The 24,545-nt window shown below is 37.3% G+C and overlaps 1 protein-coding gene across 2 annotated transcripts in view; it reads left to right on the top strand.

The window, feature by feature from the left end:
• The window catches only part of WWP1 (WW domain containing E3 ubiquitin protein ligase 1), a 115,198-nt gene that overhangs the window by 16,276 nt on the left and 74,377 nt on the right, over positions 1–24,545 (top strand). For both annotated transcript variants that reach the window (XM_082674618.1, XM_082674619.1), the window contains exons 2-3: positions 7,462–7,556; positions 16,549–16,639. In XM_082674618.1, the coding sequence (XP_082530744.1) occupies positions 16,570–16,639 (70 nt within the window). In that variant the 5' untranslated portion in view covers positions 7,462–7,556; positions 16,549–16,569. The remainder of the gene's footprint in view (positions 1–7,461; positions 7,557–16,548; positions 16,640–24,545) is intronic.

Genomic DNA, 24,545 nt, shown 5'->3' with positions numbered 1-24,545 from the left:
AGAGATTCTTTCTGAACGGGTCATACTTGAGTGGAGCCCTAAGGCTGAGAAGGTAGCCAAGGGACTGTCAGATGGAGAGTGAAAACAGAGGTCTCTCAGCAGCACAAGGTATTCAGGTTAGGGATGGCAGGAATGCCAGTGAGAGAGAAAAGAGGGGAGGAGAGAGGTAGGAAATGTAGGGGCAGCAGGTCACGTGGGGCCATGTATGAGTTTGGATTTCTTGTAGTTAAAAGGAGAGAACATTGGGTGTGAAACAGTTTTTGTGGCGCGTACTGTTTTGGAAAGCCCACTCCGACCACTGGTAGAGGATGGATGTGGTGTGGGAGCAGGGAGACTATGTGCCTGTAGTTTAGATGAGCATTTACGAAGCTTGAGAAGAGGGTTGTGTTGCGGATGTTGAGAAGTACTCTCCCTTGCTTTTATCCCTGCTTTTATCTCTGCTTCTCCTGCCCTCCCCTCCCCTGCCCTCCCCTCCCCTGCCCTCCCCTCCCTTCCCTTCCCATTTCTCGTTTTGTCTTCTTGTTGTTTTTTAATAATACACAAACCCCAAGTCTGTTTGGTGCCCAAAAGAAGAGGGTATAAATGTGGGGAGGGAGTATATCTTAGGAGGTGAAAGTTGTGTAGGTAGTCGGTCACTTTGGAAAGTAGGAGGGTATACTTCATTTTCAGAGACTTATACTAGGACAGGGTTATGTAGTATATTTTTATAAGAATCTCCATCAGAAATTATTTAAAATAAGGTAGATGGCATGAGTGTCTCAGAAGGTTGAAGTGTTAGGTTTCTAAGTAACCTCCATATTCAGAAAAATTAGCTGATAAAATTGCAATATAGTAAGACTGTGTTTTTCTATAAATGCTTTATTTTTCATTCTCATATTTAATATTGTTTTTTCATGTTATATTCTTAATAATTTAGCATTTATACAGCACTTTATAATTCACAAACTGCTTATATGATACTAATTTCTTCTAAGACATCTGCTGCTGAGAGAGGTTAAGTTACTTGTCCAAGGTCATGTCAATTTATTTATTAAGCATTTGTGTGCCAGGGAGTTTTCTTAGCGATTTGTCAATATTAACTCATTTAATTCTCTTAATAACTCTGTGAGGTAGGTACTGTTGTCTTTGTCTTTTTTTTTTTTTTTTTTTTTTTTGCGATACGGGGGCCTCTCACTGTTGTGGCCTGTCCCATTGTGGAGCACAGGCTCTGGACGCACAGGCTTAGTGGCCATGGCTCACGGGCCCAGCCACTCCGCGGTATGTGGGATCTTCCTGGACCCGGGCATGAACCCGTGTCCCCTGCAACGGCAGGCAGACTCTCAACCACTGTGCCACCAGGGAAGCCCGTCTTTGTCATTTTATAGATATAAAAACTGAGGCACTGGGACTTCCCTGGTGGCACAGTGCTTAAGAATCCGCCTGCCGATGCAGGGGACACGGGTTCAAGCCCTGGTCCAGGACGATCCCACATGCCACGGAGCAACTAAGCCCGTGTGCGCCACAACTACTGAGCCTGTGTGCTGCAACTACGGAAGCCCATGCACCTAGAGCCCGTGATCTGCAACAAAGAGTAACCCCCTGCTCGCCCAACTAGAGAAAGCCCATGCGCGGCAATGAAGACCCAACGCAGCCAAAAAATAAATAAAATTAGAAAAAAAGCAACAAACAAACAAAAAAAACCTGAGGCACTGTGGAGTAAAGGAGCTTGCCAGTAGTGGAACTGGGATTTGAACCCAGGCAGTCTGGCTGCAGAATTTACTCTCTCAACCACTGTTATGCTGCCTCTTAGTAAATGTGGGAGCAGAAGTTCAAATCCAGATTCACACTGGACTCTGGCACATGATGGTTTCTTCTTTTCAATTATTTGTTTCTACCCCCACCCCACCTGTCAGCCAGGCTGCAGATCTTCTATAAGCAAAAGCTTACTTGTTGACAGGATCTGACTTGGGTTTCTTTAATTTCTAACATTACTAGATATTGAGAGTTTTATATTCACTTTGCAGTAAATTAATTTTTTTAAATCTGCCAACCTCTGACGTGGAAAAGAGCAAAAACCAGTACTTCTGTCAGCTCAGAATAGAAGTATCTTTGATATTTGATCTCCGGACTGGCCTTTACTTTGGTATGTTGTAGTTACTGCTAGCTTAGCCTCCAGTCCTCTGTCCAAAGTCTATCATTAATTATTTATTGCTTTTCTGGGAAGGAATTTGCATTCTGTATGGAAGAAGACCTTGTAAATTTTGCTGGCTTGACGTTCACATGAAACACGTTTTATTTGAAACGGTGCGTTGTTAGTTTTGCTTGGGTAGGTAATTGTAACTATTATTAATTGGGGGCAAACACCTTGATAGGAAAATCAGAGCAAGTTAAGTTGCTCTGATTGTGTTTTGTGCTGTGACTGGAGCCTTACTGTGATGGAAAGCTGTTTTAAGGCAAAGAAGTAGATAGAATTTAAAGTACCCAGAATCAAGAATTACCTTGGTTAGAATTTACGAGAATGAGGAAGAGAACTGAGTAAGTAGTTTGACCAGCTATTGGATGTGAATTTTTAGTGAATAAATAAATTGCAGGAAATAAACTAGGAAATAAATTGCAGGGAATTAATGGGCAGCGGGTATAAGGGTGTGTGCCATGATAATTTGAGGAGGCATAAGGTTAAATTCAGCAAGGCTTTTGACTGTTACAGCAAGGGGCATGCAGTAACAATACAAATGTTTGTAGATTTGAGAAAGGAAAAGAAATTTGTTTTAATTATGTAACTGATAGTTTAAGAGCAGATTGATTACACAGAACAATTTTGAGAGCAAGGTGGTCACATAGTTTGGAAATGGTTAAAATTGGCAGTTAAAAGGAAATCTATAGATGGATCAAGATTTAGTGCTTAAAAAATTAAAATTGTGATGTGTATGGTGCATTTCAGTGTAAAATTATTTTGCTTATTAGCTTGAGGTGGCAGCAGATACATATATATATATATTTTTTAATTATTTAATTAATTTATTTATTTTTTGCTGTGTTAGGTCTTCATTTCTGTGCGAGGGCTTTATCTAGTTGTGGCGAGTGGGGGCCAGCCACTCTTTATTGCGATGCACGGGCCTCTCACTATCGCAGCCTCTCTTGTTGTGGAGCACAGGCTGCAGATGCGCAGGCTCAGTAGTTGTGGCTCACGGGCCTAGTTGCTCCGCAGCATGTGGGATCTTTCCAGACCAGGGCTCGAACCCGTGTCCCCTGCATTGGCAGGCAGATTCTCAACCACTGTACCACCAGGGAAGCCCAGATACATACATTAATGAGAGGCAAATTTTGAGACAAGTTAACTATAAAGCAGACTTTCTATGTAATTGTTTGAGAGGAATAACACTTAAAAATAAAATAATACGATTGATTATAAACTCATTAGACACAAGAAAGTGAGATAGGTAAAGACTAAGAAGAGAATGAACTTGCCAAAGGGGAGATATGAGATACAGCTGAAAAAGAAAAGTGAAGGAAAGAGGCCTAGATTTGTGTTGCTGGAAAAGTACAGGTAAAAATTGGAAGATGATTGAAAACGGAACCAGAAGGCTTGGGGAAAATTAATTTATTTATTTACCTCCTCTGGTTGAAAATCCGAAAATGGGTGGGGATAAATAATAAGAGTTGGATATTAATACTGACAGGAAATTTGGCATTTTGAAGATAAATACATTTTCCTCATAAAAAATACTTCCTGTGTTCTTCCCATAAACTGACATATATTGTGCACTAAAAGGAACTTTGAAATTTACTGAAAGTGCAGAAAGATGGAAGAGAGAAAGTTGTGGTTATTAGATCCTATGATTAGATAGGCATTTTTCATATCATTTTTTTTTTTTGCTGTACGCGGGCCTCTCACTGTTGTGCCCTCTCCCGTTGCAGAGCACAGGCTCCGGATGCGCAGGCTCAGCGGCCATGGCTCATGGGCCCAGCCGCTCCGCGGCATGTGGGATCTTCCCGGACCGGGGCATGAACCCGTGTCCCCTGCATCGGCAGGCGGACTCTCAACCACTGTGCCACCAGGGAAGCCCTAGATAGGCATTTTCACATGAAAATAAACACCCAGACTGTAGTTGGAGGATAAAAAGTACCTGTGGATGCCTGTCTTCATTTGTCCTTTGTCTGGTAGGTAATGCAAGTGCTCTTCAAGTCACTGGAATGGCACAGTTTTAAAGTGTTATTCCTTTTCACCCAGTGGCACTTGTAAATTATCAGGAGGGTAAAATTCCTAGGTTTTGTATTAAGAGGATTAATCAGTGAAGTTTATACAGAGAGGTCAGTGTGGACAAGTAAACTTTTTAAGAAATCACCTAGCTTCTATCCCAAACAATTAAAAGTATGTATTGAGACCTTAACACCAAGTTTATTTGAAGGTAGAGGAAGAGGCACAGTGGTTGAGAGATCCTGGTAAGAAAAGCTCCATGGGAGATAGAGTAGGAATTAAAAATAATGTTAATGTTACAGTATTAAAATTTGAAATGGTTGTACTTGGCCTACTTCCTTGAGATGGGAATGTGAAAATTTGGAACTGTGAAGTGCTGTGCAGGCATAAACTAGGGATGGTATCACCACTAGGTGCTACTAGGACAGAGGAGAGCTGGGGGGACTGAAGGCAGACAGAATCTGAAGAGAGAGCGCAGTGCTGGAGATAACTGCTTGGAGATGCCGAGCAGAGTAGCGCCTGCCAGTCCAGCATGGGGTCATCCCTGCTAGTCAGTGGAATGGAAGTGTGCAAGATACAGTATTGGCACAGAAGCGGAGACTGGAGTGAGGGTGACTGCATGAGGTGAGGAAGAACAGTTGGACTCAGTGTTTGGAGGCTACGCAGGAAGTTGGAAGTGTCTTCAAATCCGTAGGGTACCAGAGTGGTGATTATTTGGAGAGTTTGGTAAAAGTAAACAATTCTGAAGTTTAAAGGCATTGGGTATTGAGAAAGTTTTTGCTCCTTCCTCTTCCCTTCTCCCTACATGTAGTCCCCAGGGTTGTGAAATTGAGGCCTAATGATGAGTAGTCCCTATAAAATTGATTTTTCATTTCTGAATATTTAGGTCATACAGAAATTGTAAAGTCTAACAGAATTATGCTTTATTATAACAGGATTCCACTAGAAAAATACCCTTGAGATACATCCAAAAAGCTGTCTATGTAGTTAGAGCCATTACATCGTTTACTAAGGTTACCCTTAGTAAAAGATCTCAGCGTGCCCAGAAATGAGAGGTTCCCAAGAAGCAGAACTCAAAACCTAGATGGTCCTGTGCAAATCAGGATGAGTTGTTTACTGTCCTGTTCTATAAATTCATTGAAATGATCAACAGTATATTTTTATAAATGATCTCTATATAGAAGTAATATTCTTTTATTGTTTAAAATTAAATCCCCTATTTTGTAGTTTATTTTTTTTCAAGGGGTAAGTTTTTGGTACTTTTTTTTTTTTTTTTTGGCTACGTCGGGTCTTAGTTGAGGCACGCGGGATCTTCATTATGGTGAGCAGGCTCTTTGTTGCAGTGCGTGGGCTTCTCTCTAGTTGTGGCACGCGGGCTGCAGAGCGTGGGGGCTCGCTAGTTGTGGCACACGGGCTCTAGAGTGGGCGGGCTCAGTAGTTGTGGCATTGCGGGCTTGGTTGCCCCGTAGCATGTGGGATCTTAGTTCCCCGACCAGGGATCAAACCCACGTCCCCTGCATTGGAAGGTGGACTCTTAACCACTGGACCACCAGGGAAGTCCCTAGTTTATGATTTTATGAAATACTTATTTTCTGCTTTAGAGTTGTTGAATCTTGGATATTTTAGGGAGAGGGAGGCTTTGTTCATCTATCTTTATCTTTGCCACACTCACTGAATTTTAAATTTTGTGCTGTTGTCTAAATGGAGGCTTTCTAACCTTTCAAGTTCCACATTCATTGGACTAAACTTCTTTAGCAACTGGTATGTACCATCCTGTCTTGTTACTGAGATGTTACCTGTGTATTAATATCATCTTTAAAACTAGAGTACCCGTATGGAAACGGGGGCTTTGTCTTGTACCATTTTTGTGTCCTTGCCATACCCACTTTACAGACTAGGCAGTCAGTATGTTTATTAATTGATCCAGGCAGATAGATATATGATGATATTTCTCTGTCTTTTCCAGTCTTTAATGCTATGCATAGTATGCAAAATGGATCAGATCTTTTGATATTTTTTTTAAAATTTTGCTTCTGACTTAAGAATGACATCATGAAGTAAGCAGACAATTAAGATGTACCTTCTAAGTGAGGAGTTGATAGGTCTGTAACCTTGGAGGACTGGAAATGTATTTTATTATCTACATTCAGGACTCTTACTCTGTTCTTTGCAGTTGAATAATAATGAACCCATATTCAACTTTGTGGCATTTTTAAAGGGTTGAGCTGGACATAATCAGCTTACATATAACTGGCCATATCCTCTGGGCATAGGTTATGACCTAAATTCATTTGGATGAATAACCAATTCACTTCAAAGTTTGTTAAAACTCAGGCTTTGTTTTTTCTTTTGTCACACTTGGTCACACAGCTGTTAAGTGGCAGAATTGGAAATGAAATTCAAGTAGTCTAACTGCAGAACTGGCTCTTGAAAACTTTGAGCCATATTGTCTCCTACAATTTGCTTCACTTCTGTTCCCTATCCTGGTTATGGCTCCATCACCCACCCAGATAGTGAAGTGGGAAATTTTGGTTGTTCAGAATCCTTCTTCTTTCTAAGCCTCAGCTATCCCATAATCATCTGTCAGAGATCTTACACATATGCTGAGTTTTTACCAGTGCTCTGGTTCAGATAAACTGAATTTTTTTTTTTTTTTTTCTGTACGCGGGCCTCTTACTGTTGTGGTCTCTCCCGTTGCAGAGCACAGGCTCCGGACGCGCAGGCTCAGCGGCCATGGCTCACGGGCCCAGCTGCTCCGCAGCATGTGGGATCTTCCCGGACCGGGGCACAAACCCGTGTCCCTTGCATCGGCAGGTGCACTCTCTACCACTGCGCCACCAGGGAGGCCCTAAACTGATTATTTTAAATCTAGACCCTTGCTACCAAAGTTATTCTTCTAAAATGCGGTTCTTGCTGTGGAAACCTATCAGTGTCTATCAGTTACCTTCAGGATAAGCTTTAAACTACTGTGCTTGGTATACTTTAGATACCATATGAACTATCCCATAGGATCCTATACAGTTTAGATTACCGTTTGCCTGTTGGCCTCATCACTTTGCACCAACCTTACCAACAGTTCTCCAGCGCGCCATACTTTCCATAATTCTTTCTTGAAGAATTATACTTTAAGACACAGTTCATTCAAATGTTACCTTATCTGTGAACCTTTTCCTGATTCCTGTAGGTTGGATTATCCATTTCTCTTGTGAACCTCAGATGTACTAGTTGACATTTTGCATCTATTTTAGTAACTGTCACACTGAAAGCTGTTTATTTGTTTATAGGTTGTCTCCTCACTAGACTATGAGCTCCTTGAAAGAAGGAATCGTGTCTTACTCATCTTTCTGTCTCCAGTATCTAGAACAGTTCCTGGTACAAAGTAAGTGATTAACAACTTTATTTAACTAAGACTGTATTTAGGAGTTAAACTCCATACATGCTGACAGTTAATTATACCTATGTAGACTGAGAAATACATTGTCATAAAAAATATGGTTATAGATCTTTAACACTTCTGAGCCACAGTTTCCTCATCTATAAGATGGAAATAGTACCTCCCTACTCATATAGTGTTATTATAATGCTCAGATAAAAGAATATATAGATATGGAAGCAACCTAAGTGTCCATCAGCAGATGAGTGGATTAAGAAGATATGGCATAGGGCTTCCCTGGTGGCGCAGTGGTTGAGAGTCCGCCTGCCGATGCAGGGGACACGGGTTCGTGCCCTGGTCCGGGAAGATCCCACATGCTGCGGAGTGGCTGAGCCCGTGAGCCTTGGCCGCTGAGCCTGCGCGTCCGGAGCCTGTGCTCCGCAACGGGAGAGGCCACAACAGTGAGAGGCCCATGTACCGCAAAAAAAAAAAAAGAAGATATGGCATATAAATACAGTGGAATATTTTATGCAGCTATAAAAAAGAATGAAATTTTGCCATTTGTAGCAGCGGATGGACTTGGAGGGTAATAATGCTAAGTGAAATAAGTCAGACAGAGAAAGACATGCTGTATGATATCACTTATATGTGGAATTAAAAAATACAACAAACTAGTGAGTATAACAAAAAAGAAACAGACTCATAGAGAACAAACTAGTGGTTACTGTTGTTAAGAGGGAAGGGGGAGGGGCAATGTAGGGGCAGGGGATTGATTAAGAGGTATAAACTATTATGTATAAAATAAGCTACAAGGATATATTTGTACAAACTGGGAATACAGCCAATATTTTATGATAACTATAAATGGAGTATAATCTTTAAAAATTATGAGTCACTACACTGTACACCTGTAACATACAATATTGTACATCAACTATACTTCAATAAAAAATTATCACATTAAAAAAAGAATGTATGTAACAGTACATTACATGTATTTTAAGTGCCGTAACATCTTTGTTATTAAATGAAGTGTGAGAACTAATTGCATGTTGAAGTAGATGATTTTGTTTGCTGTGTATCTTCCCTTTTAAGGCAAAATAGCACCATTTTTGAAGGATCTTTATCATTTGCAGTTTAAATTTGCAGTTATTGGTGACTGGAGGCATGCACTCTTGAGTCTGAGGGCTGGTTTATATAAGACAAAGGGAGAAGTAGCTTGGAGGTGAGAATCTGGATACAGAAAAAGTTTTAAGCTGTTAGAGCGAACAGTCTTTTGCCTAGTTGGCATTTTCCCAGTCTGCACAGCATTTTAAACTTTACAATTCTTTTTATGTACCTTATTCTCAACCTCAGCAATTACCTTTCTGTCTAATTCACTAATAAAGTCCCTCAATTTTCTTTTAATCTACCTCCAAATGAATTCTTATATTCACTTATCCTTAGGTCCATCATTTACTGTTCAGAGGAAGAAGTGCCTTTTTCGTGGAAGACTAATTACACATCATCTGTATGAAAGCTCTAGCTTTTCTTTCTTTTTCTTAGGCTGCAGACATACTCCCTTACCACCACATTTGATGAATTAGTGCTCTACACTTTCCTGTGTCTACTTCCTTGCCTTCCATGCATTCTTTACATTTTTAAAAATTCTGTAATTTGAACATGCCAATTCCAGATTATATGTAACATATGGAATTTAATAATAGAAACAAACATTTGGGAACCAACCATTCGACTTAGAACTAGGTCAGTACTAACACAGTTAAAGAGCTACCTGTGAGTACCTCTGTAACCCCATATTCCTGTCTTTCCCCAGCCCCTGAAGTAACTGCTATTTTGAATTTTTTTTTAAATTTCTTTTTTAAAAATAGTATTACCACAAATACAGTTCTTTGTTTTGAGTTTAATGTTTTGTTTAGAGTCTTTTTAAAGCTTGCACAAATGGTATTTTATTATAGAGAAATGTCTATAAATCTTTATACATTTCAAAGAAAACATTCAACCATCATAAAAGAATAATAGAAAAATCTCAGAATGCATATTCAAATTTATGACAAGAAAATAATCATGGAGACTTATTTTTGTACTGTGTGGGTATTGTTGTACCATATATGAAAGAAAGCTCCTTATTCAGAGTGTAGCAGGTATATTTCCACACACTAATTTCTTGAGTTTGGCAGAAGTGTTTCAGTTAGATTGATGGTGTACTCCTTGGAGGAGTCACAGCTTGTCATTTGGTTGCCCTTTGGACCTCAGCAGTTCTTCAGTGGGCTTCATTCAATTGTTTATTGATAGTATAAGCTTTTGAGACTCAGGATCCACAATGCCCCCATGTTTCTGGATTTTTTTTCAATCATGGAATCATGGCATTTTCAAAATAAATGCATAGCAAAAGATGAGGCCATGATAACCGCCAGAAGAATACATTTCTTTCTTCTTTGTCATTAGGAGTTGGAAGCATTTCTTGATGCTCAATGTAGAACGTAGAACGTTAAATCTTGGAGGGTGGGACTGAGTGAGAGGAAGATGTTAATACCTAGAACTACTGTTTGTCTTTTTTCATTTACTATTGTGTTTCTAAGATACATTCATGTTGTTGCTTACAGCTATAGTTCATTCATTCTCACTACTTTTCCATTGTGTGTTAGCCTAATTCTTTTAACCATGGTTCTACCAGTGGACATTTGAGCATTTTTGTTGTTGTTGTTATTATGAAGAATGCTTATACTTGGCACACAAGTACAAAAATTTTTATAGTATGTATCTAGAATTGCTTATTGAAGGACATGCAAATGTTCAACTTTACATAATAATGCCAAATTGTTTTCCAACAATTTTACCAAATTTAACACCTACCAGCAGGACTTTACCAATTTAAACACCTAGTAGCAATGTGTAAGAGCCATTTTTGGAGCCACTGCTCCATTTTTTTTTTTTTTTTTTTGCTGTTATTTGGTACTGTCAAAACTCCTAGTTATTACCATTCTAGTGAGTTTGAAAATAACATCTCACGTGGTCTTAGCTAGTATTTCTCTGATGAATAATGAGATTCTATATCTTTTAAAATACTTATTGGCCAAACAAGTTTCCTGTGTATAAAATTTCTGTTCAGGTTTTTTTGCCCATTTGCTTCCTGTGTTTTTATTTTTTGTGTTTTTTTGAGGTTCTTAAATAGTTTAAATAATAATCTTTAATCAGTTTTAAGTTTTGTAAATATCTCCCAGTTTGTGGCTTGTCTTTTAGGTTTTTTTTTTTTTTTTTAATGATGTTTTATGGTAAACAGAAGTTCTCAGTTTCCACATAGTTAAAATACTTATTCTTTTCTTCTTTGGTTAGTATGCTTGTTTAAGAAATCTTTCCTTCTAGGAGGACACAAAACAACAGTTTTCTGCTGTAATTTCTTAAAGTTTTAAAGTTTGCCTTTCATATAATATCACTAGTCCATCTTGAATTGATTTTGTATGTGAGGTAGAGATCCAGTTTAATTCTTTCCATATTGATAATATTAGGACCATTTAATTGTCCCTCCTTTCCCACAGATCTGCATTGCTACATCTGTTACCTGAGTATGTCCTTAGATACTTGGTCTTTTGGGGGACTCTTTATGTTGTTTCATTTTATTTACCCTTCTTCAGTCTTGCCAGGCATTTATTTGTTTTAGTGTTTTCTAAGAACTATGATTTTGTTGATCCTTTCTGTTACCTTTTTTCTACTTCATTAGTTTCTGTTCTTTATTATCTCCTACATTCTTTGGATTTACTCGTGATTATCTTTCTAACTTAACAGACTGGCCTGTCAACTCATTCATTTTCAACCTTTCTTCTTTTCCTAGTATAAGTCATTAAGGCTATAGATTTGCCTCTAAGTATAACTTTTACTGTATTCCAAAAATGTTTGTATGTGGTATTTTTATCATTTAGTTTTTAGTATTTTTAGAAAAATTTCCAATGTGGTTTCTGATGACTCATGAAATATTTAGAAGTGTTATTATTTTCTATTTGTATTTTAAAAATTTATCTTTCATTATTGATTTTTAACTTAATTGCATTTTGATCAGAGCCTGGGAACAGTATGATACATATTCTTTGAAATTTAGTGACATTTTCATTATCTCCCAGTGTGTATATTATTTTTCTGTATGTCTCATGTATACTTAGAAAAATGTTTATTTTCTAGTAATTGGATGTAAGGTTCTGTTAATTAAGTCCTGCTTGTTAATCATTTTGTTTTTATTTATTTATTTTTTCAAAAAATTTTTTAAATTGGAGTATAGTTGCTTTACAGTGTTGCGCTAGCTCCTACTGCACAGCAAAGTGAACCAGCCATATGTATACACACATCCCCTCCCTTTTGGATTTCCTTCCCATTCAGGTCACCACAGAACACTGAGTAGAATTCCCCGTGCTATACAGCAGTTCCTCACTAGATAATCTATTTCATACCCAGCGGTTTATATATGTCAATCCCAGTCTCCCAATTCATCCCACCCCGCATTTCCCCCGCTAGTGTCCACGTGTTTATTCTCTTCATCATGTCTCTATTTCTGCTTTGCAAATAGTTTCATCTGTTTTGGTCCACTTGATCCATGGAAAATTAGTGTGTGTTGAAATCGCCCAAGGCAATGGTCAATTTGTCAGTTTCTTTCTGTGGTTCTAACAATCTTTGGAGGCTTTTCTCCCCCCAGGAGATGGTGAATTTTATTTTGCCTTGTATGGATAGAGATTTGATTTGCTTAGAAATGTTCCATGGTAAAGAGAGACCAGGAGAAAGCACAGTATGTAGAATTCTATTTTAATTTTCACTGTCAACTGGGAGAGCAGCATACTCACAGTACTGAACTCAGAAGCTGGATTCTTCAGGGTTCTTTGGCTCAGCTGCAGATTGGAGTTCTTGATCCTTTGTTATGTTTCCTTTCAGACTTCTTCCATTAGTCTTTGTTCCTTCATCTCTTGGTCCATGCTTGAGTTCCCACCTTCACCTTTTGGGACACTCACCAAATCTGTTTTATTTTCATCTTTCCAGGTTTCATCTTTCCTGAGATGTTGAGCTGGAGTGACTTTTCCTTCATCACTTGTAGGGGATTGCTGCTCTATGTTTGAGCTCTGAGATCAAGTAGAAAGATTAGCACTTCACTTCACCCAAGCATTCTCTGTTGATGGAGGGGCCAGCATTACCTTTAGTAGCTAATCAGGTTTGGGAAGCTTAGAAGTTGGAGAGTGACAGTCTTTTGCCTTAGTGAGTATTTCATTTTCCAGAGACATCTCACTCTCCTTCATGCATCCCCGTCTGACTTCTGGCAGATGTGGCAAGGTCCCAATCTGAGATGACGCACTTCCTGTCTTTGACCATTACTGTTCTAAATTTTCTTCACTCTGCCAGTTTGGGTGTCTCTCCTGAGGCTGTCATTCTAGTTTTGGTTCATCGAACTGATGCTGCGATTTCTCCCTTTCCTTCTGTAGCTGGTCTTCTACTTGCTGTCTCACAGGTGGGTCAGCAGGCTTTGCTGCTCCAAAGATGGAAGCTGCTTGACTAAACTGGGAAGTACCAGCAGAGGAGTCATCTTCCTTAGGACTACTCTGAGGCTTTAGATTCAGTTTGGGTCTCTGGGAAGGTCCTCTATCATCACACCTGTAATCATCTGGAGAGCAGTTGTCTTTGGTGCTCCACGACTGAATGTCCTGTCTATCCATCTTCACAGTGGTCCTGCTTCCTCTGTAGTCGTCATCCCTATAGTACCCACTACGACTTGCATTTCTGCCATTGTTTATCCTGAAGTCATAGCCTCTACCATGGTCTCTGCTGCCTTAGTCATGATAGCAGTCCTGGCCTCCGTAGTGATCACAGTGTTTGCCTTCAAAGCTCTCTTCACCTCTCCTAGGTGGATAGTCAAATCCAAGCTGTCTATGGCAGGACAGTTCCTCAAGTCTGTATCGATTTTGTGAGAAAGCTGATTTCTTTTTCAGCCCAAAGAATGATCATCCTTGTCTTTTTCCCGTGCTTGATTAGCAGTGTCCCCTGGAATTCTGTTACCTAGAGATTTTTTTATTGAGGTTGAGGACACAGAGCAGGGACTCCAGGTTCTCAAACTCAGCATTATTGAAACCTTTCAACCTCTCTGGATTACTGGGTTCGCATGGTAAATACGCTGCACTGATACTTAATCCTCTAAAGAATTCCTTAATGGAGACTTCTGTCTATCACAAGTTGGGTTCCCCAGAAAAGCAGTGTAGGGTGGCAGATGGGGAAATGGCTCTGGTTCCCAGGCAGCCTGTGGAGCAGTGGGCAGGATGTATTGGTTAGTTGCAGGTGCCTTATACATGTTGTCATCCTAACTGTGCCAAGTGCTTGAAACATCCTCCAGATCATCTGTTCTATCAGTCCAGCTGACTGGTTTGGGGATATAGATGCTGCTTCCACCAGTGTTACTACCATCCTCAGCCTGTAAGCCTGTTAGGGAGATAGGGTTCCCATTCTTCTTGGCTCAGGTCACTTTGCTGGGCTAGGGGAAAGAACCAAAACGAGGCTTTTTTTCTTTTTTTTTTTTTTTTAAGCATGCAAATTTCGAGTTTTATTTCTACTTACTAGATTGGATCTTGTATCATTTTCTTTGTTCTCCCTAATAATGCTCTTTTTCTGCTATTATAACTAATCCCAGCTTTCTTTTTGTTTATATTTGCCTAATATGTCCTTTTCCATATTTTTGCTTTCATCCAATCAGCATCTTTATTTTGTAGGTGTCTCTTGTCTTACTTTTGAATTTGTCCGTATACATTTATTGTGATTATTTCTATATTTGAACTCTCTTTGTGCTTTCTGATAGTCCGGGTTGCTTTATGCCTTTTTTTTTTCCTTTCCTTTTCTAGCCTTTTTTTGGGAATTGATTTTTTTTTTTTAAATTGTATTCTCTTCTCTACTAGTTTGGAAATTACACTCACTTATTTCTATTCTTTTATGATTACCCTTGAAATTCTGCTGACATACTATTAATATATAGGCTAAAGTTAAACCAGATCATAATCCCTCTGCTGGACAATGCAAGAATTTACATCACCAACTCCTATCCTCTCTCTTCCTACCCTGCTCCTCCATTATATGCTTCTGTTCCTTATTCCATATTTGAACGGTTTATACGGGTTTTATTTAAATACCATAATAAGATGTTGTTATTGTTATTTTATTCAGACAATGTTTATTTAGATTTATTTGTATGCTTACTAATTTCTTTACTCGTCTTTTCCTTCTTTCATCTCAGATCATCCTTGTGTGTAATTTTACTCTTTTATGAAACATGTCCTTTAGATTTTGTTGAAGTAAAGGTCTGCTGCCGGTAAACTCTCTTTTGGTTTATCTGGCAAAGTCTTAATGCCTTCTGTGTCCCAGAGAGAGTTTTAGTGGTTGAATAATTTTTGTCTCAGTTCTTTGCACATAGATGCTTGTTCTACCTTTTGTGCTTCCATTGCTGCTGTTGAGAATTCTGCTATCACTTTACTCTCTTCTTTTATATGTAATCACTTTTCTTTCTGGCTGCTTTTAACATGCTCTCTTTTGGTGTTCTGCAGTTTGACTGCTTTGTGTCCAAATGTGAGTGTCTTTATGTTTATCCTGCCTCTTTTATATATATTGTATTCCTTAGAATTGTGAATAAATGTTTTTCATGGCTCCAGAAAATTAAGTCATTTTCTCTCCTGGTATGACCTCCTCTTTCTTCATTTTCTGAGACTATGAGTAGAAATATATTTCAGGTCACGTTTTATCTTTCACGTCTTTTAGCTTCTTTTTCATATTTTCAAGCTGTTTATTTCAGCATTACTTCTAAATGATTTTTTTAGGTTTATGTTCAAGTTTACTGATTCTTAAGTTCTGTCTAATCTGAATAAACTATGGATTTTAATTAATAATATATTGATATTGGTTCATTGATTATGACAAGTGTAGCATACTAATATAAGAAATTAATAGTAGGGGAAACTGGGTATAGGGTATATGAGAACTCTGTTATCTTCACAACTTTTCTGTAAATCTGAAACTATTCTAAAATGAAGAGTTTAAACAAATTCTATATGATTCTTTTTCAGATATGCAATGCCATTTTCATAGTCTCTTTGCTTGACCATGTTTTATTTTATCTTTTATTGCTAAAACTAATTTTTAAAAGTTTGTTTAATAATCATAATATGTAAAGTTCATAAAGGGTAAGAAACATATTTGTTAATATTTCCCAATCTTGCCCTGAATGTTCTACTTTATGTTAGTAGGTTAAAAGTGTATAGAAGGTTAGCCTTAAAATATTTGCCATGCAGAAGAAAGCTGCTTTGTATTTTATTTAAAAACTAAAAATTGGGTGGAGCAGTGAAACAGAACTTGAAAAAAATTATCTATAAAAAGAAACATGCAGGATTTACTGGGGACATGACAACTTAATGTAATATATAAACCTGCTCTAGGTACTGTATTTAAAGATTATGATAAAGGACATTGTTGGGACAGGTGATGAAATTATAGTATATGGACTGTATATTAGATAATAATAATGTACTAGCTAAGTTCCTGAATTCTATTATTGTATTGTATTGTGAGAATATTTTTATTCATAGGAAATACATACTAAAGTATTAAAGAGTAAAGGGACAGTTTACTTAGGTGGTTCAGGTAGTAAATTAATACTGTATAATATTATATAATATGTAAAAATAAACATATAAAAATTATTTGTGTATTTGTTTGATTTATAAATCAACACATGACCCTGGATTCTTAGTACCATCATTTATTTTGTTGCTCAAGTTGACCCAGATATGGTTACTTAGCCATATTCTCTTGTAGTTCTTACAATAATAATAAGTCTTAATTTTAAATGGGGGACAGCTGTGGCTATATCAACATGTGATGGGTTGAAAATATTCTCTTAAGTGTGGTTTCTTAGTTAATTCAAGTAAACAGTGTTAATCATATTGAAAATTATAATCTCTAATATATGAATAAATTAACTTTTTTGTAGGTTTAAGCTGAATTTTGGGACATGGCCACTGCTTCACCAAGGTCTGATACTAGTAATAATGACAGTGGAAGGTTACAGTTACAGGTAACTGGTAAGTTATTTTCACAATAATTTAAAATAGTAGTTCCTTGATGAAACTTTCTTTTTAATACCTAATTCAGCAGACGTATTTCATAAGTATATTTTCTTTTAGATTCATGCCATGGTGTATTTGTTGCAATAGGCCTCAAAGCTAGAAACCCTCTAAAAATATTTTATGTGTTCAGTAAGTGTTTATTGAACCTGTGCTGGATGCAGAGAAGCTATATCCTCTGGTGGTGGGAGAATTTGTGTATTGGAATAAACACCATTGAGCTGGTCCTTAAATGATTATTAGGATGGAGAAGGATGCTAAAAGCCTTTTTTCATCCATTTAAGCTATTCATTTAATCATTGGGCAAATATTTGTTAAGTGGAATTCTATATATGAAAACACAGGCCCTAGTACTCCAGGAACTTACTATATAATGTTGAGACAGATTTGTTTTGCATGGACAGTTACCATGCAAAGTGATCATTAACTGGATGCAGTGAGAACTTAGAGGAAAGTGTCATAGGTCTGCTTGGGATTGGAGATGGCCTATAGATCTAGGAGAATAGGGTAAGAGAAAGACTCACAGAGGGTAACACTTTGACTCTTGTAGGAGGGCTCAGAGTTCATTTCAAATTAGATTGGCAGCTAAAAGCATGAGAGAGAGAGAGAACAGCATATGTAAAAGCATGAAAGAGCCTTTTTTTAGGTGACTTCAGACAATTTATTTTAGCTAGTTGGAATAATGATTCAAGGAGTGGTCCTTAAACCAGCAATTTTACTAGTAGAAATTTATTTTGTAGGTATTTATATTATTTATTAATGCATATAAATAATGTCCATATATAATATATGTATATAGTTTTTTTATATATAAATATCTACAAGATGAATTAGTAGAAGTAACAGAGAGAGAGTGAGAGAGAGTTTTTAATAGCAAAAGACTGACAGTGGAATTCTAGATAAACAATGACATGAAATAAATGAATACGGGTACCAGTAAGAGCCAAGTTCTAAGATAATATTAAGTGAAAGAGCAAGTTGTGGAATAGTGTGTTTAGTATGTGACCATATGGATGTGAAAAAGGAGGGGTGTTTGTATGTGCCTCTATGCTTATAACATTAGAAATAATATTTGCCTTAGGTGGGGCAGGATTGAGCTTAGAATAAGAAGGAGATATACTGTAATTCCCATGGTACTCATTACTGTGAGGTCAGTTGTTTCTAGGAGTTTTCAGTGAACGAGAACTAGGAAATGTTTATTGTCTTAGAAAGCAAAAAACAAATCCTGAGTTCATGCTGATATTTGCAATTCAAAATAATAGCTATAGCCTCTAAGTAACCATTTTCCACTAAAAGGAGCAAAAAGTTATTTTTACTTCATTTGACTTTATATTTCTATCTCTTTTCTCTTAACCTCAGAATTTTAATTCTAAATGATGTTAACACAGTTATATCTGTTTTATCCTAACATACACAGAATAGCAAAGTTAAAATTACCGAAAGTAACAGGCCCACTCATCACAGTTTTAAGATTTCTTTGTGAGCTTCCCCTCCTTAGGATGTATAGTCAGAGTACCATGTTTCAAAGTAACTTAATTTTCTATTTGGTTATGCCACCAACTGGACTAGTTAGATTCACTGCTTTTAGTTATTTACTTTTTATTTAATTTTGTTTTATCACCATACAAAACATTTATACAGTTCTGGAGTCAAAATTATTAAATTAAGGTATATTTGGAGAAGTCTGGCTACTTTATCCCATTCCTCCCCCGTCTCTCCCTTGCCCTTTTGGTAAACATTTTTATTTATTTTCATTTATCCTTCCATTTCTTCTTTTTGAAAATATAAGCAGATATGCACAGTGTATGTATTCACATCTCTCCTCCCAACCCTCTAGTTCTTAGCACCTAGTTTCTGCACCTTGCTTTTCTTCATTTAACAGTAATATCCTGGAGTAATATCCATAGCAGGGTATTCCATACACCTTTTTATCGCTACACAGCACTCTATTGACTAGATATACCAAAATTAATTCAGCTAGCCCCCTATTGATGGACATTGGGTACCATGTTTTGTTATTGCAGATAGTCCTATGCTACAGTAAAGAGCTTCGTGCGAATGTCATTTCTTATTTTTGCTCGTGTCATTAGGATAGAATCCTAGAATGAGATTGCTGGGTCAGAGAGTAAGCACGTGTAATAATGTCAATCACAGTTGATCCCTGAACTGCAGGGTTTATGGGTGCTGACTCCTGTGCAGTTGAAAATCCGTGTATAACTTTACAGTCAGCCCTCAGTGTCCATGGTTGCACACCCATGGATTCAACCAACCGCTGATCGTGTAGTACTGCGATATGTCCTTATTTTAAAAAAAACCTGCGTGTAAGCGGATCCACGCAGTTCAAACCCCTGTTGGTCAAAGGCCAACTATGTTGCCAAGTTCCTCTCCATAGGATCTGTACTATTTCTGTGTTCCCACCAGCTGTCTATGAGAATGCCTGTTTTCCTATAGCCTCATCAAGATATGCTGTCAGGCATGTTGACAGGTCAGAAGTGGTATCGTGTCATTTTAAATATCATTTCTCTCATTATAAGTGAGGTTGAGCCATGTTTAAGGGATATTTGTATTTAGTTTTCTGTGAACTGAGAACTTACATGTTTTGAAGCAATTTCCTGGTGATTCTGATGTGTATTGCACTTAAGAACCAGTTATACGTGTAATTTCTAATACTTCTGCTTTTGCTCTGCATAAGCTTAGAGCCGTATGTTTGGTTACAGTGTTGCTTGTGCAGGACCTGTGGCCTACATATCTGAGGTGTGACTTTCTTCCTGTTCTTTACCTAATGTATGAGTACTTAATTGAAGTAGCAAAGACCTGATCTAGCTGATTTGAGCCAAAAGGCAACTTACAGAGAAGCTATCAGGTAGCTAATAGAATCACCGGAAGTCTAGAGAACCAATTGGAAAATAGGTATGGACCAAAGGAATGTAATTAGCCAAGATAGTGCCTCCACAGTATTTATCATTTCACATATCAGTTATTATTCTCCTTTGAAATACAGTGATGCTCTTGGGAAACCAAACTTGGACCTGTGCTAAATGGCACCAGGTTTTAGTGCCTTGCTTTTCCTCTCTTTTTTCCTTGCCTTTGCCTTTCTTTCATTTTGTTGATCTGGTTTTTTAAATTACAAAACACCTTAAAATCCACAATCTTATTGATCTAATAGTACCTTATGTAATAAATATGTACTCCAGTTTTACCAAGGAAGGAACTGAGAATCAGATTAAATGCCTTCCATTAGTAATAAGAAACCAACCAAGGTCTTATGTTGTTGCTCCTTTTATTAGGTAACAGTGACCTCTGTATTGATTTTTCTTTAATTTTTTTTTTTTTTTTTTGTGGTACGTGGGTCTCTCCCTGTTGTGGCCTCTCCCGTTGCGGAGCACAGGCTCCAGACGTGCAGGCTCGGCGGCCATGGCTCACGGGCCCAGCCGCTCCACGGCATGTGGGATCTTCCCGGACCGGGGCATGAACCCGTGTCCCCTGCATTGGCAGGCGGACTCTCAACCACTGCGCCCCAGGGAAGCCCTAGCTTATATATTTTTATTCTTATTTCTCTTCGTAACCCATATCTGATTGGCAGCAACAGATAAGAATAAGAATATTGGTCATGAAAGCAGGAAAACTGTAACAGAAAAAAGCCAAAGTGAAAACTACCTACCATAACATGCTATAATGTGTACTATAGAGAAGCAGCTGTACATAAGAGTTAATAGTACACAGAAGTGTTATCATCTTCATTAGTCTAGATTTCAGGCTTTCTACAGGAAAGTGACAGAAACAAAGTGTGCAAGATGGATAAGAAGATAAGATTTGAGATTGAAAAACTAATGGGCTGTTATATTCACATTTATAATTTTTTAACTATAGTGTCTTATAGTACCTTAATAGTTTAATTTTAAAATTAAAAAATGTAACGATACGTATCATATTTTTGTAAGAGTGCTGTGAATTATGGGTTTAACTTTATTCTTTTCAGACGCTTCAGCATTTATGGAATAATCTATCTTTTCCCATTGATTTGAAATGCTACCATTATCATGTACTAACATCTTATTTGTTCTTTTCTTTTCACCTCTGCCCTTATAGCACAGTCAGGCTGTTTTATTTTCATTTTACAGTACTTTTAAGAAATACATTGGGGGAGAAATCTATTATTACTTTACATTTTAAAATATGCCTTTATTATTCTCTAATTTTCTTTACATTTCATTTGAATTTTAGAGTTTTCTTCCCTTCTCCTCTGTCTTCCCCGCCCCCCAAAAATCCCAATATTAGTGTTTTCATTTAGGTCATTTAAAAATAATGTATTAAAGTGCTCGCTTCAGCAGCACATATACTAAAAAAATTGGAACGATGTAAAGAAGATTAGCATGGCCCCTGAACAAGGATGACATGCAAATTCGTGAAGTGTTCCATATTTTTAGTTTATCAGTTGTAACAAAGGTACCACTTTGGTAACAGGGAAGGCTGTGCGTATGTGGGAGCAGAGAGTTTATGAAAAATCCCCCTCAATTTTGCTGCCAACCTAAGCTGCTCAAAAAATAAAGGTTTAAAGTAAAATGAAAAAAAAAAAGTATTAAATTGGCGATATTGAAATCTTTCAGTGTTAAAATTTCTAAATCCAGGGATAATCATGTCATTCCCTTCAAGTTTTTTATGTTCATCAGTAAAGTTTTATAGTTATCTTCATGTATGTACATTTCTTATGTTTATTACTAGATTTTAGGGGGGTGGTATTATTATGAATGGGATTGTTATATTAAATTCTAACACATGCACAGAGGACTCTTTTTCTGATAGATTTCCCATATTTATATAACCTTACAATAGAGGATATTCTGGTATAACACCAAAGGAAACTCATGAAATAGGAAAATAAAATCTATCTTATGTATTCCACTAATTAGAATTCTTATTTGAATTAATGCGGTTATCTTTTGGTTATTTAAAATCATAGTATTCTCGTTATTTATTATATATGCACATTTTTGCCAGCATGTTATGAATTCCTTGTGAGATTAAAAATTAGCTTTTAAAAATTACTTTCCTTACCCTGCCAGCATCTGGTATTATTGAAGACTGTGCCAATTAAAAATATACAATGGATATATTTTGAATATGTCTGCAATTAACTCAGAAGAGTTAATACTATACAGTAAGTCATAATAGTTATAGAGTAATAGTCACTATTGTTGGGTGCTAGGCATTCACTGATAAGAATGGTACTTTGGACCCCTTCACTCACCAATCCTAAGAATCAGGTACTGTTTATTGTTCCCCTATTTTTCAGATGAGAAAATTGAGGGTCAGGGAGGTTAATTGACTTACTTAAAGTCAGACGTCTAGCCAAGTGGCAGAGTTAAAATATGAACCCAGATGTGTCCAACACTTTTTTTTTTAAGAGGAGCTTTGGAACCACAGCAAAATTGAGAGGAAAGTACAGAGACTTCCAGATATGCCAACCCCCACACATGCATAGCTTCCCCCATTATCAACATTCCTCACCAGAGTGCTACATTCATTACAAATGATGAACCTACATAGTCACCTAAGTTCATAGTTTACAGTAGGGTACACACTTGGTGGCGTACATTCTGTGGGTTTGGACAAAAGTCTAATGACATGTATCCATCATTATAGTATTATACGAAGTACTTTCACTGCCCTAAAAATCCTCTGTGCTCCATCTATTCATCCCTCACCCATGCTTCCCCAGTCCCTAGCAACCGCTGATCTTTATACAGTCTTCCTAGTTTTGCCTTTTCCAAAATGTTATATAATTGGAATCATGCAAGATACAGCCTTTTCAGATTGGCTTTTTTCACTTAGTATTATGCATTTAAATTTTCCCCGTGTCTCTCCATGACTTGATGACATTTCTTTTTAGCAGTGAATGATATTCCATTGTTTGGATATACCAGTCGTTTATCCATTCACCTACTGAAGAACATGGTGGTTACTTAGAAGTTTTGGCAGTTATATAAATAAAACTGCTATAAATATCCACGTGGAGGTTTTTGTATGGACATAAGTTTTCAACTCCTTTGGGTAAATACCAAGGAGTGCAATTATCGGATCATATGGTAAGCCTATGTTTAGTTTTTAAGAAACCGTCAAACTGTCTTCCGAAGTGGCTGAACCATTTTGCATCCCCACCAGCGATGAATAAGAGTTCCTGTTGTTCCACATCCTCCCCAGCATTTGGTGTGGTCAGTGTTCCAGATTTTGACCATTCTAATAGGTGTGTAATGGTATCTCGTTGTTTTAGTTTATATGTCCCTGATGACATATGATGTTGAGCTTTTCATATGCATATCCATATATCTTCTTTGGTGAGGTGTCTGTTAGGGTCTTTGGCCCATGGGGTTGTTTTCTTACTGTTGACTTTTAAGAGTTCTTTGTGTTTTTTTGTCAGTAGTTCTTTATCAGATATGTCTTTTGCAAATATTTTCTCCCTGTCTGTGGCTTACGTTTTCACTCTCTTGACATTGTCTTTCATAGCGCAGAAGTTTTGAATTTTAATGAAGTGCACCTTATCGGATATTTCTTTCATGGATCATTCCTTTGGTGTTGTATCTAAAATGGCATCCATTGCCATGCCCAAGGTCATCTAAATTTTCTCCTGTGTTATCTTAGAGTTTTATAGTTTTGTGTTTTGCATTTAGGTCTATGATGCATTTTGAGTTAATTTTTATGAAGGGTATAAGGTCTGTGTTTAGATTTATTTGTTTGCATGTGCATGTCCAGTTGTTCCAGCACCATTTATTGAAAAGATATCCTGTGCTTTTAACACCATCCAGTAGTGCCTTCCCCTTCTTCCCCTTCTTCTAGTGTGTAGATAAGTCCTGCATATACTGAGGAAATGACTTTTATTTGGAGTGAAGAACTTTGATTGGGGGATTTCTTGGGAGAGGTCTGTGCCTTCTGTCACTTCAATGGTGTTGAATTTAATGCAGTTTGGAACAGAGAAGGATGGAAGTGAGTTTTGCCAAGACCCTGAGAGTAACACTTCAGACATAACATTGAACACTCTTTGATTACTTTATGTTGCCAGTACTTAAGTAGAGTATTTCCTTTGAATCTTTTCCTGTTCTTCAAATGTGAATTAAGGACTACCGTATTTCAGATACTCTACTTCTGTTGCAGCGTTTTTCATATCCTATTTTGGTGGTTTATTTGTGCGACTACTGATTTACATTACTGTTCGCTCACAGTAGAATGGAAGCTTGCATCAGCTTGTTAATGTTCATATTCTTAACATGGGGTACATGTATGGCATGGAGGGGGCTTTCTCCTTTCTCATCTCAGACCCACAGTGTTCATAGGTAGTTGATTATAGATGTGATCTTGATAAGTTATTACTACTTGGTAGTCATTACTTTTCCCTGCAAGTATGTATTCCCCATTTGAATTAGTAGTTGTAAAAATTATTTAAAAATCAAATGCTTAGCCTAAATTAAACAAGTCTTCCTCCAAGTCAGGTAAATTCAGTTTAAAATTCACTTTCTGTAAAGGGTTATGATTAACTTCTAGTGACATTTTGATTTTAAAGTTTTTCTTTGAAAAGGCAGATACCTCCTCCTTTTTTTGAAATCAACTTTCTAGGAAAAGCATTTTTTAAAAAATTGCCAAAGTTTATGTAATTTCAGATAGGTAAGTTATGAATTCTACCTGGCAGAGAAGTTCATAGGCAAATTGAATCTGAAGACACTTCCCTTTCTCTTGATGCTTGATGCAGTTCAGTATTAAGTTCAAATGGTTGGCAAGGATGTGGAGAAATCAGAACTCTTATACACTGCTGCTGGGTGTGTAAAATGGTACAGACACTGTGGAAAATAGCCTGGCATTTATTCAACAGAGT

This window comes from Grampus griseus (genome assembly GCF_964374135.1).
Source record: "Grampus griseus genome assembly, chromosome: 17".
Lineage (NCBI taxonomy): Eukaryota > Metazoa > Chordata > Mammalia > Artiodactyla > Delphinidae > Grampus > Grampus griseus.
This window is presented reverse-complemented; position numbering and strand designations above follow the sequence as displayed.